Genomic DNA, 18,577 nt, shown 5'->3' with positions numbered 1-18,577 from the left:
AGGACTTCGTTCTAAGCGACATCCTTTGAACCATCTTCTGAATCTTGGATGGTTGTATGGAATGGGATGCGAAGAGCAGTCCCCAGTTACACTTCATATTCGATGGCGTGGCTGGATACGTGAAACCATCTCCGATTTGTAGTTTTGGAGTCTTTAATGCACATGTACGTCTTCATGCTGAGAATTTTCTGCGGCTCGTAAAGCTTCAACAGTGATGATGTTGATATTAGAAATAAACCGGTTGAGGGACGTGAAGGCATCCTGGAAGTTCCAGATGTAATTATCCCGAGCTGCTTTTCTCTTGAAAGACGTATTTCCATTACATTTGCTGGTAAGGTGTTGGTGTTCTTCAGCCTCTGAAGAGAGTGCTGAAGCGACTTTGGGGGAGAGTATTGAAACAGCTTCGAGAGAGAGCGTTGAAGCGGCTTCTTCTGGAGAGAGCGTTGAAGCGGCTTCAGGAGAGAGTGCGTTGAAGCGGCTTCTGGAGCGTGTGTTGAAGCGGCTTCAGGAGAGAGCGTTGAAGTGCCTTCTTCTAGAGAGAGCGTTGAAGCGGCTTCAATAGAGAGCGTTGAAACAGCTTCAGGAGAGAGCGTTGAAGCGGCTTCAAGAGAGAGCGTGCGTTGAAGCGGCTTCAAGAGACAGCGTGCGTTGAAGCGGCTTCTTCTGGAGAGAGCGTTGAAGCGGCTTCAGGAGAGAGCATTGAAACAGCTTCAGGAGAGAGCGTTGAAGCACCTTCTTATGGAGAGAGCGCTGAAGCGGCTTTAGGAGAGAACGTTGAAACAGCTTCAGGAGAGAGCGTTGAAGCACCTTATTATGAAGAGAGCGTTGAAACAACTTCAGGAGAGAGCGTGCGTTGAAGCGGCTTCTTCTGGAGAGGGCGTTGAACCGGCTTCTCCTTCAGTTTGATTTTCCCTTGCAAATTACATGGTTCTTGATTGACCGTCTCTCTCGTGTTGAAGAAGTCCTTGACTGACGGTGAAGGAATTTCGTGCTGAGTCTCAGTCCCCGAGTGTGAGTTACATGGCTCTATCTTGTATGGTAGGTGGGTTTACCATAATAAAGATATCACCATATCGCTTCCGTACTGGTGACTCTATTACTTCTCCATGGGAAAGTAAAATATGCAGAAGTTCGGATTACCTCTGTCTGTAGTGGTTGTCGTTATGGTGAAGCTCTGGCGAGCAATAACGATTCTTGGCAGCAGCTATGACCAGAAGAGACTGGAAGGGAGAGGCATGGTGGCTACTTGCACGAACTTGGCAGTCTTCATATATGAGCTTTCAACTTGATAGATGTTGTCACGCGGGGTCTATGAAGAAATAATTTGGTAGAGAGTTGGAGTTGAAACCAATGTTGATGAGGATAGTACCAGTTGCTGATCATGAGGCCGACTTTGCGTCTACATTGCGTTTCATAGACATCCAGGCATATCATTGGTTTTTAAACAATACATCTGCTCCCTCGAATACGTCTACGTCTTTGGGTATCTTGGAATCATAATGACAGCGGGCTTGCGTCTCTCCAAATTCAGCATCTTTGAGATGGGTAGTGCTAAGCAGTCTCCAACGACGCTCCTTTGCCTTTATCATCTTTGGATCGTGTCTTTGAGGAGTAGGGAAGTCCCCTCATGCGAATGACTTAACTAAAAGGTTCTGCAAATATGATGAAGCTCTTGACATGGAGAGTCTGTGTGTACCTCTTAAGTCCCAGGCACAACCTCCTTTGCTGACGCAACTACTTCTTCTACGGGAGTCGAAATTCTGAAAGCATCCCTCGTAGATGTTGTTACCGTCGAGCCAGATATGGAATATCTTGGACGTTGTTTTATCATTGTGGCAGTCGTGCATGTGGTACTGGAGTTGAAGTGGGGGATTTTGGACGCGCATGATGTTGCATCTCGGTGGTTTTTCTCTTGCTGCTTCAGTGAAACCGCTTACAGAAGGTTGAAGGTTGTATTGCATGTTGGTCCGACGTGTCGAAGAATCTTTATTCTCCATTCATGTCATGAGAAGCGTGACTGGGTGCACTGTTTCTGAGGAGGTGGTTTCAAACTGGGAGTTCCACTGAGATGTGTTTATGAAGTTTGAATTCAATGCTTCCTGTTCTATGAAGGGTTTTCTAAAATCCAGAAGCTGCAAGATGAAACAAACGAAGTTCCCTCGGTGGACTTCATTGTTCGGAAAAAGGAGGAGATCGAGAGGCTATCCTTGGATTTGAAGTTGAAGCAGGTTGTTCTCCGCAAAATGAAAGGCGCTCTTTCTAAAAAGAATGAGTTGTTGCTGAAAGACTTCCCTTGAATACTTGCGCATTTTCTTTTATATTTCCCTTTTAGGTGTCTTGAGTGAAGTAAGGAATTCCTTTCACAGTTTGATTTTTCTGGTTTTTGAACTAGTAGGTGATTGAATTTTGAATTGGTTTATTTTTTAGATGACGTTATGAATGACTTTCTGAGAGGAATTATGTTTGAATCGGCTGAAAGCCGACATTCTGATTTTGAATTCGATCATTCTAAGTATCTCGTAAAAATTGCAAATGTTGCATAAAAAAGGGAAACATGTAAAAGGAAGCTAATGTGGTGTCTAAGAACAATTGCATCATTGACTTCCTTCCTTGATGTGGGACTCATGCGTCAAGTCCCCAGTAGGCTTTTAAAATGTAAAATTGTTTAACGAAACTTACTTGTTCACAAGATCTCGGTTAAACGAGACTTGAATTCTCCAAGGGTGATTGCTTCGAATCCAAGTTGTTATGGCGCGCCTCGAGAAACCCGTAGTTGGTTCGATCACTTCGATGAAACTGCGCACGTTAATCTTCGGAGAAAGGGGGTAACTCTCCTGAGTTAATCTTCATTTGGAGAATATGCTTCAGGTTGTTGTATTTACTGGTAAAGCGATGAATGACTCTGTGGCAGTGGAAGTACATCGGGTCCGTCATCTCTTGATTATTTGGATGTTCGTTGTTTCGCTAAAACATTCTTCCTAACAGAGTGATTCGCCCAAACTGCGGATTCTTTCTCGACATGATGACACGGGCATCGTTATCTTCTTGAGGCTTCTCTCTTGAGGTGTCGTCTCCAGTAGACCTGAAGATGTCCATGGATCGCTCCTATCCGGGTTGACATAATAGGCGAACCCTTTATGATGATTTGAAGATGTGTCAAGCTTCCTTTGCTATTGTAGATGTACGAATTCTCGGAATTACACCATATTCTGGATCTACACGTTTTGTTGATGAAGATATAGCGGATACTCCTGATCTTAAACTGGTAGCAGTGGTGGAATAGAGATAGACCTTTTCTTTTGTGACCTTTGCAGGTGTCTTCCCAGGACCCCACTGGTGTTGAATTTGTTTTCGACTATCTCCATACTGAAACAACGGCTACGCGAATCTTCACTTCGCCTTTCTGGGTGTGGACCCTTTGAGGCATTTCTGAATTTCTCCATACAACACTTGTGGTGTTGCAGAAAAGGTGATTGCTCCATCCGGATCTCGAGAGAAGCCGTTGCGTTCTTCTAAGTGGTAGTTGCGTCTTGTGTCTCCACGCGGCTTTCTGGTCCTTTCATCTGGGAGATTTACTAGTGCTCAGCTATCCAAGGTATTTCCAGTAGCATTGCTTGAAAAAGAATTTTTGTGAAGCTTCTTAGTGAATGGAACACCAGAATTGAAATTGGTTGTTGAACCTAAATTGAATTTAATGATTGAATTGAATCTAAGATCTACCCTTTTGAAATTGAGAAAACTTGAATGAATCTTGAGAAACTGGTTTTGCAACCGAGAGATCAATCTCCCACTGTGGTCGCCAAATGTTTATGGGTGAAAACTGTTTCTGCTGGTTTTGGTAAATTTGTGTGTGTGTGGATGAGAAACGAATCTAAACCCTAAACAAATGCACTGCACGGGAGTACTTTAGATTCGAGAGATCAATCTGAACAATTATGTCATAAACCGAGAAATGTTCGTTCCAGACTTGATTCGGTCACAAAGTGAAGGAAAAGGGGTTGGTCTTAGGGAGGGAAGCGAAGAAGGTGTTTGAGATTATGAAGGTGTTGGTTGTTTATGACTTGTATCAGAATGTCGAACTGGCTTGCATAATGTAAGCTATCAGTTCTGGGTATTTTTTTTTTTGATACTGTGTTAACAACAACTTGGTTCTCTTCGTTGTTTGAAGATATGTCGAAGAACCTATTTATACAAGTTATTTGAGCGCAATCCTCATCTCGTAGGAAGTGGAGGAAGTTGAGTGATGGAATAGTGGGGTTGTATAGGTCATTGTCACACGATCACGCCTTTGCCCACTTCCCTCATCATCATTAACCGTTCATCTTTCCTGACACATTCTCGTAATGGGTGCGTTGCACGCCGCACGCCGTAAACCGCCAGACCAATACCCCAGTAAGTATCCCCCAGTTTGTGACATGTTTGATGTCTCGAATAAGTGGGTCAGGTCGTGGGACCTAGCGCAAGAAATATCATACGGTGTTATCAGGTTAAATAACTAAGTTATTTATGGAATTGTAATTCATGAAATATCGTGTATGTTCGATGCATGTAATGCATCGCTTTAAAGCAAGCAGCTCAAAACAATCGGTATGCATAAAGCATCACTGCTTTAAAGATTGATTGAGTAAGTCGCGGATTAAGTGTCTTAAAATAGAAGCACGTCCAACCATCTTTGAGTGATCGTTTGGAGGCCGCATGGGCGGGCCATCATCTGGTCGATCACTCCCTGTGGCAGAGTGGCGGAGGGTAATCATTGAGGCATTTCATTGATTGCCTAATTTTAATCCAAGCCGTCCGACCAAGCTGGCAAAGTTGGGCGGACGAGATGATTTACGACGCATGTTTACTGCCGTTGATATATTTTAGGGTTTTTTAGAGGTGCGCAAACATCCCCTTTTGGCTTGATCGAATCCAAGCATTGGCGCTATTTTTTAGTGGGCTGACCGGGCATGCGTGAAGACAGCTCACTGGCGTGCATGCCTACACCTCTCGGTCCCACAAAGGTTCTATCTAGGCCACTCAATTGACCGGCAAAGATGAGTGGTCGTGATCGATTTGCGACAGAAATATATTGCCGCAAAGGGTTTAAAAGCCGTGTGGCATGCCACCTTTGGGGCATGCGTTTCGAGGCGTCGGGCCCTAGTCTGTATAGGTCGGCCGGTCACACGCAAAGGTGGTCCCACGATGATCACATTGACATCCTTAGGACCTCTTGAGTCTATATCTAAACCGTCCGTTTAGGTTGGTGAAGATGGATGGTCACGATCAATTTATGACAGATGTGTATTGCCGCAAACCCTAATTAGGGTTTTGTAACAGCCACGCCCACGTGACTTCGACCAAGCGATTTAGCATGCTGGTGGCCTCCTTTGGGGAGATCGATCACGTGGGGCCAATGTTAGCCTGACAATGAACGCATGTGCACCTTTCTGATGATCCTAAATGCAATCTAAGTCATCCAATAAGCTGGCTAAGTTGGATGGTTGTGATCGATTTAAGACACTAGTGGACTTCCGCGACCCTTAGAAGCATCACGCCTGCCATGGTTTGAGCAAACGTTTCATTGCTCCATGGCCTCGTCGTGAGAAATCCGATCGGGTGAGGGAAAAGTGGGCCCACCAACGTGTGCGTTAGCGCTTCCCTAATCATTCATGGGATGATCTAATCCGTCCAACCAGGCTGGCGAAGTTGGACGGTTGGGATGCTTTTAAGACTGCATTGAACAGTCTATGCTCGTTCGAGTTTCTCCCAAAACAACGCGGCCACCCCTCTTTAGGTTGGCGTTTGACGGCGCTGGGGAAGCATGTGTGGTGTCAGTTGGGGCATTAGTGGGCCCGTCAGTGGTCATCACGGTGATCGCCTATTCCTGCCAGGGTTTGGCTAGGCTGGTTAAATCATGCGGCCAACTTGTGTGGTTGTGATTGCTTCTGAGACTGATATTAACAGTCTAGATTTTCCTTTGAGGAATTTAAACGAGTTCGATCGAGCTACCTTCTTAAAAGCGCGTCGATACGAAGATCTCTTTGTCAGAGAACGATGCAGTCTGTGTGAGTACTTTCATGCAGACGTCAATATTGACACTTCGGGAGATTCATGCTACTCTGCTGAGAGTGAACATTAATCGTCATGTCATGCCAACATTGAGGGTTCTCCTGCGGAACATAGCGTAGGAAAATACAAGGCACACAATGCATTAAATGGATAATGCTACTAGGAAAATTCATAAAATATTCGGGATTGTTGCACCATTCTGAATGAATTCCATACATATTGAATTGCTCAATGAGTGAAGAGGTTTTTTGCACTCATCACTTCGTAAATGGCTTTATACCCTTGCAGGACGTCAGCGGATTAAATACAGGGTTTTACAATTTTAGCCCTATTCGAAAAACCACCGTCAACACTAAGGTCTGGAATTATTTTTTGGATTTCTTCGGGTATGATTAAGCTTTTGCAGATAGTGTTAAATCTACTCTTTGGGAATAGCCTAACAAGAAGAGTATGGTTATGAAAAAGAAGTATGGGGTCTTATATATATTGCCATTTGGTGGACAATGTGGCGAGAAAGAAATGCAAGGTTGTTTGAGAATTGAAAAAATAATGTTAATCAACTCATAATTTATGTAAAGTGCACTCTTTTTAATTGGGCACATTATTTACTAAGATTTTTGATAGCTACTTTTTAAGTACGCTAATTTGTAACCGGAATGCTGTGATTGGTAATTGCTGAATACTTCGATTCTTTTTTTTTTTCTTCCTAAATCGTCACTCCCTTATAATCTCTCCTTTCTAATCTCCCCTTATAAGTCGTCACTCCCTTTTTTTTTCTCCTCGTCAAAAAAATAAATATATATAACTATATTAAGTTGTAGCGTTAGATTAGATGCTGGATGAGTATGATAACGGTAACAACGTAAGATAAGTTGTCAGAATTAGACTGACATGCCGATGATAAAACAAAATACTAATCTACAACTTAATAAAATATAAAGACGTCTTTCACGTGGGTAAAGCTGACGTAGGCCTGCTCAATGCTGCATGTATTTACTTGGAGGTGCTATTTGTAGCCCATCAGCCTCCAAAAGACGGTAAATGGTTCCCGAATGAAGTGTTGGGCAGTACAGCTCCATACCTCAGGTACCCGTAAACTATAACTTCCATAAAAAAAATTCCAGAGAATTGATGAACTTTTTTTTGTAAGCCCTTCCCACCGTGCAATTCACAGAAGAAAACTGAACTACCCCTCATGTGTTGTTCACGTTAAGACTTGATGCAAAAGCAAATACACACCATTGTCTCGTGGGAAGAAAATAGAAAAACAATAAAATAAAACCATCGACTTCGACCGGTCATAGACCATGACCGTTTGACCTTCTTGCCTTAATTAACCCTTCCACTTGCACTAGCTGCTAGCAGTTTAGTTGCAACAACTAGCTAGGGCCTTCAATTTTAAAATGTCAAACTAATAACACGATGGACCCATAAGCTGATTGCGATTTATGATCTTATTAGAGAGAGAGAAGAGTACTGCGGTAATGCTGTCGTTGCATCAGCAGGGTACTGGTATATATGCATTGTAAATGATACCCATTGAATCACAGAGAACACACCTAGAAGTACATTCAAAGACCAAGCTTAGGAAAAGAGAAAGAATGTCTTCTTCCACGGATATAGAAGCATCCTCCACTAACGAGAGAGCAGCAGCAAATTATAACCATGGAGGAAATCATCATAACAACCTAGCAGTAGTACCAAATGATCATGAAGATGATCTTCAAGAAACAGTCAACCCAATTACTCAAAAAAGAGTTATAAATTGGAAACTCCTCATACTATTCTGTTTCTTTTCTGCTTTTGGTTACATAGGAGGACCCTTGTTACAGAGACTGTACTACACTCATGGCGGAGGCCGTAAATGGTTTTCGAGTATGTTACAAACCGTTGGATTTCCGGTGTTAGTAGCTCCACTTTCTTATATCTACATAAAGAAAGTGAATGGACCATCATATGATGCTTCATGGGTTTTCATGATGGAACCAAAATTGTTCATGTATAGTGCAGTAATTGGAGTGGTGCTTGGAATGGATAACTATATGTACTCAGCTGGTCTATTTTATCTTCCCGTCTCAACTTCAGCACTGTTGTTTCTACACAACTTGCTTTTACAGCAATATTTGCTTTCATAATTGTGAGACAAAAATTCACATTTTATTCATTCAATTCAGTAGTTCTGCTGACTCTTGGAGCTGTTGTTTTGGCATTGAATACTAGTAGTGACAGACCTCCTGGTACTACTCAAGCGCAATATTACTTTGGATTCTTCTTAACTCTTGCCGGTGCTGCTTTACTGGGGCTCTGTATGCCTTTGATCGAACTTGCTTATGGGAAAAGTAGTAAACCTATCACATATTCTGTTGTGATGCAGTTTCAGTTTGTTTTGAGCTTCTTTTCTACTCTGGTTTGCTTAATTGGAATGGCCATCAACAAGGATTTTCAGGTACTTCAACTCTTTCTCTCTCTCCAAAGATTATGTTTGGTTTAAGCATGCAGTTTCTTTCTTATGAAATCAGAGTTTTAGAACGTAGATCAGAAATATTAAGCATCATTTACTAGAGAGTCATTTGGTGTTTAAAACTCATTGATTGATATGAGTTTCTGGCCAAACGAGCATGAGTAGGTAGATGTGGTTGAATGTTTTGGGCAACGGGGAAGGGAATATTATGTGGTCTCACATGAGCCAAGAGGCTGTCATCACTCTTGTTGAAGTTTTGTTTCCATGTGCTGTATAATTGAAAAAATTGTCCATTTTCATTTGTGGAGGGAAAGTGATCCGAATCCTAACCTAGTCTCCAAACATTTATTTATAAATATTGGTAGAAATATTTGTCTCTAGCTCTAGGCCTCTAGCAACGCTATTTCATTCTTCAAAATGGATCATTATGAATCTATGACGACCTTTATTTTTTTGAAAAGGCTATGACGACCTAATACCCTATCTTTTATGTTTTTGCTATTGCAGGTTATTCCAAGAGAAGGAAGAAATTTTGGATTGGGTGAAGGGAAATACTATTTCCTAATAGTTGCACTTGCAGTTATTTGGCAATTCTTCGCAGTAGGGTTTTTGGGGATCATCTACTGTACATCATCTCTTTTCACTGGAATTTTCACCACATGTTTGCTTCCGTTCACTCAGGTGGCTGCAACAATTGCTTTCCATGAGAAATTTACTGGTCAAAAAGGAATGTCGCTTGCATTATGTTTGTGGGGTTTTGTCTCCTACTTTATTGGGGAATACAAGAAAACCAAGAAGCCGCAATCCATTGCTTATGATAATAATGCCGAGGAATGAAAGGAGAAATCAGAAATTACAAATAATTAATACTATGGAAGGATAGCCATAAGTAGCTTGATCCTTTTGGTTTGATAGTGTTTCATTTTCGTTTGCCATTGTGTTACCCTAAAAAGTTACAAAAACACCCACGTAACAGCAGGGCCGGCCCTAACATTTTGCTGCCCCAAAGAAAACCAAAAAAATGTTGCCCCCTTCCATATAAGTCTGTACATATATATGTTTACTAGACAAACCTTTCCATAAGTATATCATTCTCAGCATGTAAATATGTCAAGCAAATTATGGTTCAGAAAACAATAAAAGTAAAGGGTTCAGATAATCATACAAATAACATCTATTGAAAGTTGATTCTTCTTACATTTCTAGATGCAAAATCATTAAGTATAACTTTAAAATCAACTTGCATAACCATATCTGTTTCAATTGCCAGCATAGACAATCCAATTAATCTCTCTTCTGACATAGTTGATCGAAGATACGATAAAATCAACTTTAGCTTAGAAAAACTTCTTTCCGCCGATGCAACTGTTACCGGAATTGTGAGCAGTATCCTATAAGCAATCCACGCATTTGGGTAGCAACCATCCATTCTTAGTAAAAATTGTAAAACCTCCATTGGTTTGCTATAAGCCTTAGGTAATGCAACTCTCATGACTAACAATTCCAAATATAACTCCCTGCCATCAATATCTCTAGATGTACCATGCTTCAAATAACCTTCAAGTGCGAGACATGACCTCATCAATTCATTCTCACTCATAGTTCTTAACTTGTTCGAGTCAAACAGAAAACCAATATTTTTTCATATAATCGAAACTGTTCAAACCTGGCCTTGAATGATGATATAGCACTGTCCATTATATTTAAAAAGTAAGTTCTTCTAAAAAATTCCTCACCTGATATTGGTTCGCAAGTACGAGTGGTGCGAACTTCACGAAATGTAGGTTCAATATTCATACCATCTGAAATCTCTTTCGCATCTTCCATTGCCTTTTGGAACCCATCTTTTCTATACTCTTTAAAAAAAACAATTAGACCTTTTGTTTTTTCTATAGCAACACCAATATCCATATTTTCAGATTGCAAAGATTTACTCACGGTATTAACAGCAAATAAAAGTTTATACCAGATTGTCAAGCTAACATAAAATTCAAAATTATGCATATCAAAACTTACTAGGCTCTCGGCTGTGCTGACTTCTTGAGAAATAGAGGATGAATCTCGCAACTTCTCTAAAGCTTTGCGTATTTCAGGAGCTTGGTATCTTATCGCTTTGATACTTGCTACACGGCTTTCCCACCTAGTATCGCATAATGGTTTAAGAGTCAAACCTTTCTCTCCAATATCTTCTTTGAACAAATCCCATCGATTAGTAGAAGCCGAGAATAACGTATAAATACGTTGTATGGATCCAAAAAAAGACAATCCTTTAGGACATGACTTAGCCATATCACAAAGTATTAGATTTAGACTATGACAAGCACACGGTGTGTAGAATGCTCTTGGATTAATCTCGAGTAGTCTTGCTTGTACACCTTTGTGTTTTCCTTTCATATTTGCTCCATTGTCATATCCCTGCCCTCTTATATCATCAATATTTAATCCAAGGTTTATCAATGCTTCTTGAAGTTCAAAAAACAAACCTTCTCCTGTTTTATCTTCAACTTTCAAAAACCCAAGAAAATATTCCTCAATTCTTGCTGTTGAAACATCTACGCATCTGATTATAATGGACATTTGTTCCCTGCGAGAAACATCCGGAGTACAATCAAGAATAATTGAGAAGTATTTCGCCTCGTGGATTTTTTTTCAGAATAAGCTTTCGCGTCTCATCAGCAAGCATTGAAATCAGTTCATTCTGAATTTTGTGGCTAAGATAATGATACCGCATTTCATTCTTTTCGATACTCTCCAAGTGATACTTTAACACGGGATCATATTTTGCAAGTACCTCTATGAAACTTAAGAAGTTTCCATTATTTTTTGTATAAATTTTCTCACTATCCCCACGAAATGCTAAACCATTCTTCGCTAGGAACAAGATGCCGTCCATCATCCTCTCCAAAACATCTTTATAATGTATCTTCTCTCTATTGATCTGTTCTTGTATTCTCTTATCAATGGTTTTTTCCTTTCTCAATCGTAATTCCAACTCAAGCCAATTAAACATACAAACAGCATGCTCTCCACTGTTTTCATGAGTACTAAGTCTTCCACTTAGGTTATTCCAATCATTGAACCCACTTTCACACAACTGATAATTAGTTTCCCTCTTCTTAAACAATTTACAACAAAAACAGAATACCTTATCCAAAGATGTCGAATACACTAGCCATCTCCTTTCTTGTTTCTCAAAATTGCTCATTCTCCGAAAGTAATAAGTGCTAGAGAAATGATCGCCCTTGGAATCTCTAGGGAACTTGATATTATCAATTCTCACTGGACCCTTCTCTACCAAAAAATCAACAAGCTTTTTATCAATTGTATTCCAATTAGCCGGATCAAACATATCTATATGGCTTAACTCTTCACAATAATTACCAACTTCATTCGTTCCTACCGTCTTGTTGACATTATCCCCCCTTCTGTCATTCTCATTGATATCATTCATACCATTCTCAACACCACCATCATTCACATTTCCCTCATTTACACTATTATCAACATCACCTTCATTCTCATTGCCCTCATTCATACCATTATCAGCAACACCATCATCTCCATTCCCCTCATTCATACTATTATCAGCAGCACCATCATCCCTATTCCCCTCATTTAAACCATTATCAGCAGCAACATCATCCCCATTCCTCTCATTCTTACCATTATCATCTGTAGCATTATCCTCATCGCCCTTATTCTCAATTGTTGGTTGATTTCTAATCAAAAACTTATCAAAAGAACCTACTAGAGATTTAGTAGATTCCAATCTCTTTTTCTTTTTCTTCCTATTTTGACATCCAGAAGATTGCTTTCTTTTCAGAACCATGCCTGCAATTAATCAAATACATATATTACACAACAAGCAAAAAAATATGTTAAACATCAAAAACAGTACACAATTTATTTCTTCAAAATAATCCTAACCCTAAATGCCTAAATTGTAGCTCTTTTAAAATCAACAAATTATTTAGATCATGTAACTAAGATATATATATATGATCGTTGGGTATTTAGAAATCAAAAGATTAATTGGGGTTTTGAAGTGAAAATGGAGTTTTCAGCCGACGGAGAGAACGAGAAGTTTAACAAAAAAAAAATTCTGAAGTGAAAATGTGAAATCCGTCCCACTTGTTATGTATTTAGTGTTAACTCCTTTGATATTTTAGTATTAACCCCTCTTATAACTCCTTCTTTATAACATGCCCTTTGTTCTTTTAAAAATGCATCATATTTTGTATTTATAATTCTTTTCTAGACCCCCAGTTTTCTGCTATAACATAAAACTCCCCTAATAAAAAATTTTTTTTGCTGCCCCCCTGATCGTGATGCCCCAAAGATAGCCTTTGAATGCATTGCCTCAGGGCCGGCCCTGCGTAACAGTTTGTAGTAATATTTCATCAAAAAAAAAAGAAGACAATTTGTAGTAATAAGACATTCTACTTCTTGATCCTTTCTTGCTTTTGCTTTTTTAAACTGTTTTTTCAGCTGTACGCTGAATCAGTGAAACTTTGGCCAACTTGCTTCATAATTCAAAAGTTACAGAGTTACCATAGCCGATGAAACTCAGATGACCGACAACAGAGAGTAATCAGACGAGTCATGACGCATGTTTCACAATATATGTCGAAGTTCAAAGAGTTCCAGAGCCACAACATTCTGAGACAACTTTTATACATGATTTACTATGATCACTTCTTAATCTGTAGGTTGGAATCTGAAATCTTTTAGGAAGCTGCTGCATCAGTGGGCTCAAAGTATGACATGAAATCGTATAATAGTGTAGGGCTTAATGAATTGTGATCACGCCTCGCGAGAATGCCCACCAAACATTTTTAGGTCATGGATTTTCTTTGTTTGGTTAACGAGACAGAAAAATGTGGATGCAATACTGTTATACCATCAAAAAAGTAAGTAACTCTTGGAATCTATTGCAAAAGCTGCTTCTGCCGGGATGTGTCTGTTCAATTCCTTCTGTAAATTTGGAGTCCATACGTCCTGGCATCACTATTGTTGCTCGACCTGTTCAGCCACATCTTTAGCAGAGGATCCATTAACTTCTACCCAAGTCTCACGGAACAGAGAACACAAGCTGACATCATAAATACAAGATAAAACAACGCCTGTGAGGGATTGGCAGCCATGCCTGACAAACTTGACAGGGCAGTGATGTAGTAAGCAATTCCACCAACAGGAATGAACTCAGCGCCTGGATCTGGATATTAAGATTCCTTCAACTTTCCAAACAAATTCACAAGGAACACCGCAGAATGATGGACAAGTTAGAGGCGTATTCTGCGTAGAAAAACTTAATGGGATATGACCCCTGTTGTCCACAAGCATCCTATGACCTGACAGGAGAACAACGCAGAACCCTCGGAAGCAACCATGCACAAAAGTGAGGAAGATCAAGAGTGTTGCCAGCAAATTTGTCGCATTTGGAAGGTCCTGCAGGTAGAAAGGAAGCTTCGCGCAGACCATGGACCTTGTCTGTCAGCAGACGTCAATAATAGCACCTTCAAACTCAGCTTCCCACTCACTATTGATAGTTGTGGGAAATATGCCCTCCAGATGATATTTTTCACAGATATCGGCTGCAATGAACAAAGAAATTCTAGATCCAAGACCGTATCCTTTTTATAGAAGTTCAACTAAGCATGAGGCAATAATACCATAAAGAGTTGTGTGATGATTGATAAGAATAGCACATATATAAGCTCTACAGATGGTTGGTTGCGAAAGCACGTATCAATGTGAAAAATTACCAATTTCAAACAGATTGGTTAGATAAATCTCTAGCAGCACATAAAGATACCTAATAGACAATATTAAAGTAAAGGAAGAATGTAAACGCCAGTATACAGACATACAAAATAAGCTTCAATGGTGTGTTTCCCTTTCTCAGCTCATAATCCAGAAACAAGATGCTCAAGTTCAGAGCTTCATATATACAGTCATACAAAATAAGCTTAACACAGCATGTTCTTAGTTGCCAAATGAAAAAAGAAAGAAACTAAATTACCAGGGAGGATTGGACCCATCTCTAACAGGATTGGATCCATCTCTAACAGAAGGTGACCTTGAACCCAAGATTGAACTTGTTCCTAACCTTGTCAAGCTTCTCCCAGATTTTGGAGTAACTGCAGCCGGACTTGAACCACGATAACTTGCACGTAGTGATTCATCCACGGAAGAAGATGATTTTGCAATTGCATTCCTAACAAATTTCTGAGCAGCATGTGAAAGTGTTCGAACACCTGGACTCGCACTTCCTCCTCTAGATGGTGAAGGCAATGGTGGCTTCTGAAACATCTTTGATCTCTCCCTCAGTTTACGAGCAGCATCCCTTGATAAAGAGTGGGCCTTCAAATCTCTTGAAGGTGGGCATGGAATACTAAACTGGGGACCATTTCCACTGCCCCCAATCCCAACAGGTGTATCCTCAGTCTCCAATCTTAATGGTGTCCCTTCTATCTCTCCCCAAGTAATGAATGGTGACTCATCAACACCAGGTGCAGGAGAAGGTGTTTTGACATAGTTATACCCATTTTCAGATTTCTTTGCAGACTCAACATAAAATGGATTGGGTGTTTTTCTAAAATCTTCCAAGTCGTATCTTCTAGTTTTCTCTGCTTCACGACCTGGAAATGGTAAAGGTACAGGGGTACCCCCAGCCACGGGAGTATACATCACTGCAATTGTATCCTCCTCTCTTGGACCAGAATCCATCATTTTTCCATGAAACCGAGTGTTTGTTCGACTGATTTCCTTTGTCAAACCCATAACCCTTTCGTTTCTTTCCGCTTTCGTCAATGGCAATTCACCATTGTCTGATGGATTATACATTAACAAGTTCTTTGCAGTATATTTCCATCCTTCTAGTGTACTTACAGGTTGATCAGACGTCCCATACCCGTCAGTAATCCTAGCAATTTTTTCATTTCCTAAACTTAATGTTTCCACCTTTTCACCTTCAATCAAATGCCCATATCTCTCTTTCCTCTTCCTATTAACTTTGTCCATAATTTTATTAAAACTATCATTATCTTCGCTAGTATAACGTCGCATAAACTCATCAAGAGACAACGAAACATCAATAGAATCATTATTCTCACCTAATTCACTAGTTTCTGATTGCACATATGATTGTTGAGGTGTTTTGTCTAAATCAAATGGAGTAGATAAAGAAAATAACCTCGAATTCGACTTCTGGGGTGTTTGAAAAGTTTTATTACCTTGACCATCATCCGAATTTAAGGGTTTTTTTCCACATCGCCGCTCCATGATCTTCAACTGAGCATCTTTAATCAAAACAGTATCCCCAGATCTACAAGCTTCCAGCCAATCAAGACGATCACGAAGCTTTGGTATATCAGGAAAGAAATCCCTTTCAATAATTTTCTCTATAGATGCTACATAAGTATCCTCGTCAAGAACAGAGTTATGCTTCTTGGAAGGTTTTGAGGATTCAACAGAATTTGATAGGGTTTTTTGAGATGACAAAGAAGTGGATGGAGATGATATGTGGCGAGGAGAATGACCTGGTGAAAACAACATTTTTCAACGATGATAGATTTATGATAACGGTACCAAGAAACCAGAGATTAGGGTGATGAATTTCTGAAGCAGAAATTGGATAATCAAAGAGGGGATGTGGGAACGAATTTGGGGAAACCCTAGCCCGAAAGATAGCAAGTTAGAAGAATGGGGAAACTATTCCAGATAGTAAAGGCTTTATATAAAGGGTCAAAAAGTGTGACGTGCCAAGTTCCGGGCCATCGGATTGGATATTTCCCCCACCAAGCGTAGAGTTTGTTCGCACTTCACCCGTGCCGTAAGTAAAAAAATTATGTATATTTTAATTTTTGACATTTTTTTTGTTGGCTCTATATAAAATGACAATTATTTTTCATGTTTTTTAATTGTTATGTTTTTTTTTTGAGAATTGCTGGGTGACCTACATATTTTTTTCGAAAAAATCACCGGGGGAAACATGTAGTGAGACCAACTGAAAACCTTTACTATCCCTATCATCGCTGGGTTTTTCAGGGGTTGATTTTCGTAATAAATTGTGGTCAGCCTGTACAATAGTTTCTTTCATATTAATAACCATCTTATTTTCACATTAAGAAAATCAACCACAACTTCCATAATAAATGTTACTTATGTCTTAACGACATAGAATAAACATTATTGCCATTAACACACTGAGCACCTGCACTACCATCACCGGAACCACTCATCACCACTACTTTTTCCATCACCAACAATATCGTCACTGGCTGCATGCACCACCACTCACAAAGACCACCCCGATCATCCGTAATGATTATTATCAAATTTATTATTTATTTAATGAAAATATATTTTATTTATAATGAGATTAGTAAAATATCTATTATGTGAAATTAATGATACAATAATGATGTAAACAACCACAGCCATTGATATATCTTTTCCCTAAACAAATCTTAGCCGCTCTTTATGTTGCCTAACTTGTCCACATGCAAAATTTAGATTAATACGCAAAAAATATAATTTTACGGTTTTGTTGGTATCGATGCAGAATAAAACATTATTTAGAGTTTACATGTAAATAATTTTTTAGATGTCAAAAAGGATTGGGGCCCAGCTTGTCGCTCGACTACCAATCAACTCAATGTAAACATTTGTTTTTTTGTTTTCTAATAAAGCCTTCTAAGACATCTTTTTATGAAAAATAATTTTTTCAATTATGAGCGAGCCTTATATTGGTTTGGTGTCTAATTTTCAGAATGAGTTTGGTTTCCTTATAGTCCTCAACCGTTCATTTTCTTTCCTGTCCCGACCGACAAATATCTGGCCTATAATATTTATTTTAACTTAAAAATATTTAAAAAATAAAAGAAAAATAAATTTAAGAACTAACATCAAACAAAAAAAATAACCAAGGGTAACTAAGTAATTTATCTACCTTAGGACACCATTTCTCATCCCACCACCACTACTTCTTCCAGCACCACCACCATTAACGTCATCACTCAACCATTCTCACGTCCAACACCCACCACAATTATCCCCACCGCTGATCCACCACCCCGCCCTTCATTACAACCAATATTAATGTCCACTGATTCAATATAATATAAATTTATCATGTACTATATTAATGAAAGTATTATTTAAAATTTTAAAAAATAAAATAATAAAAGAGAAAAATAAATAAAAACTAATATCAAATAAAAAAAAAACCAAAGTAACTTAGTAATTTATCTACCTTAGGACACATTTCTCATCCCACTACCACTACTTCTTCAGAACCACCACCATTAACGACATCACTCCAGCATTCTGACATCCAACACCCACCGCCATTATCCCCACCGCTGATCCACCATCCCCGTCCACCATCACAACCAATATCAATGTCCACTGATTCAATATGATATAAATTTATTATATACTGTATTAACGAAAGTATTATTTTTAAAAAAAATTATAAAAAGAAGTAATATCAAATAAAAAAAATAAACCTAGGTTTACTAAGTAATTTATCTACCTTAGGACACCTTTCTCATCCCACTACTATTACTTCTTCCACCACCATTAACTTCATCGCTCCACCATTCTCACCAACATACACCACCATTATCCCCACAGTTGATCCACCACCCCTACCCACCATCAGAACCACCATTAATGTCTATTGATTTAATATAACATAAATTTATTATGTACTGTATTAATGAAAGCATATTTATTTGATTAATTAAAAAAACATTTATTGTGAAATACTAATAGAATATTTATTATTGAAATTTAATTAAACTGATCATTTTACAGCCGTAGATTTAGCTTTTCCTACCGCTACTTCTTCCAGCACCCCCACCATTAATGTCATCACTCCACCATTCTCACATCCGACACCCACCGCCATTATCCCTATCGGTGATTCACCACCCCCACCCACCATCACAACCAATATTAATGTCCATTGATTCAATATAAAATAAATTTATTTTGTACTGTATTAACGATTATTTTAAATTTTAAAAAAAAAAGTAATATCAAATAAAAAAATTAACC

At 39.1% G+C, this 18,577-nt stretch overlaps 4 protein-coding genes and 1 pseudogene across 4 annotated transcripts; 2 read left to right on the top strand and 3 right to left on the bottom strand.

Moving 5' to 3' along the window:
• Nucleotides 1-7,328: 7,328 nt before the first annotated feature.
• On the top strand, nt 7,329-9,372 carry LOC113332743 (purine permease 3-like). The gene is made up of 2 exons (XM_026579255.1): nt 7,329-8,497; nt 9,020-9,372. The coding sequence occupies exons 1-2, from the start codon at nt 8,360-8,362 to the stop codon at nt 9,347-9,349; spliced, it is 468 nt and encodes a 155-aa protein (XP_026435040.1). The 5' UTR covers nt 7,329-8,359; the 3' UTR covers nt 9,350-9,372.
• Nucleotides 7,581-8,186, top strand: LOC113332908 (purine permease 3-like). The gene has a single exon (XM_026579408.1). The coding sequence runs from the start codon at nt 7,581-7,583 to the stop codon at nt 8,184-8,186; it is 606 nt and encodes a 201-aa protein (XP_026435193.1).
• A 277-nt stretch (nt 9,373-9,649) lies between the features above and the next one.
• LOC113332907 lies at nt 9,650-12,341 on the bottom strand. The gene is made up of 3 exons (XM_026579407.1): nt 11,239-12,341; nt 10,249-11,096; nt 9,650-10,069 (listed from the first exon to the last, which is right to left on the bottom strand). The coding sequence occupies exons 1-3, from the start codon at nt 12,339-12,341 to the stop codon at nt 9,687-9,689; spliced, it is 2,334 nt and encodes a 777-aa protein (XP_026435192.1). The 3' UTR covers nt 9,650-9,686.
• Nucleotides 12,342-12,971: 630 nt separating this feature from the next.
• Nucleotides 12,972-14,380, bottom strand: LOC113332906 (annotated as a pseudogene).
• On the bottom strand, nt 14,347-16,206 carry LOC113333104 (splicing factor ESS-2 homolog). Its single transcript, XM_026579596.1, has one exon. It carries the CDS (start codon nt 16,067-16,069, stop codon nt 14,531-14,533), a length of 1,539 nt encoding a protein of 512 aa, XP_026435381.1. The 5' UTR covers nt 16,070-16,206; the 3' UTR covers nt 14,347-14,530.
• Between the last annotated feature and the right edge of the window lie 2,371 nt (nt 16,207-18,577).

This window comes from Papaver somniferum, unplaced genomic scaffold, assembly GCF_003573695.1.
Source record: "Papaver somniferum cultivar HN1 unplaced genomic scaffold, ASM357369v1 unplaced-scaffold_132, whole genome shotgun sequence".
NCBI classification, from domain to species: Eukaryota; Viridiplantae; Streptophyta; class Magnoliopsida; order Ranunculales; family Papaveraceae; genus Papaver; species Papaver somniferum.
The sequence above is the reverse complement of the archived record's forward strand: the minus strand, read 5'-3'. Positions and strand labels throughout refer to the sequence as shown.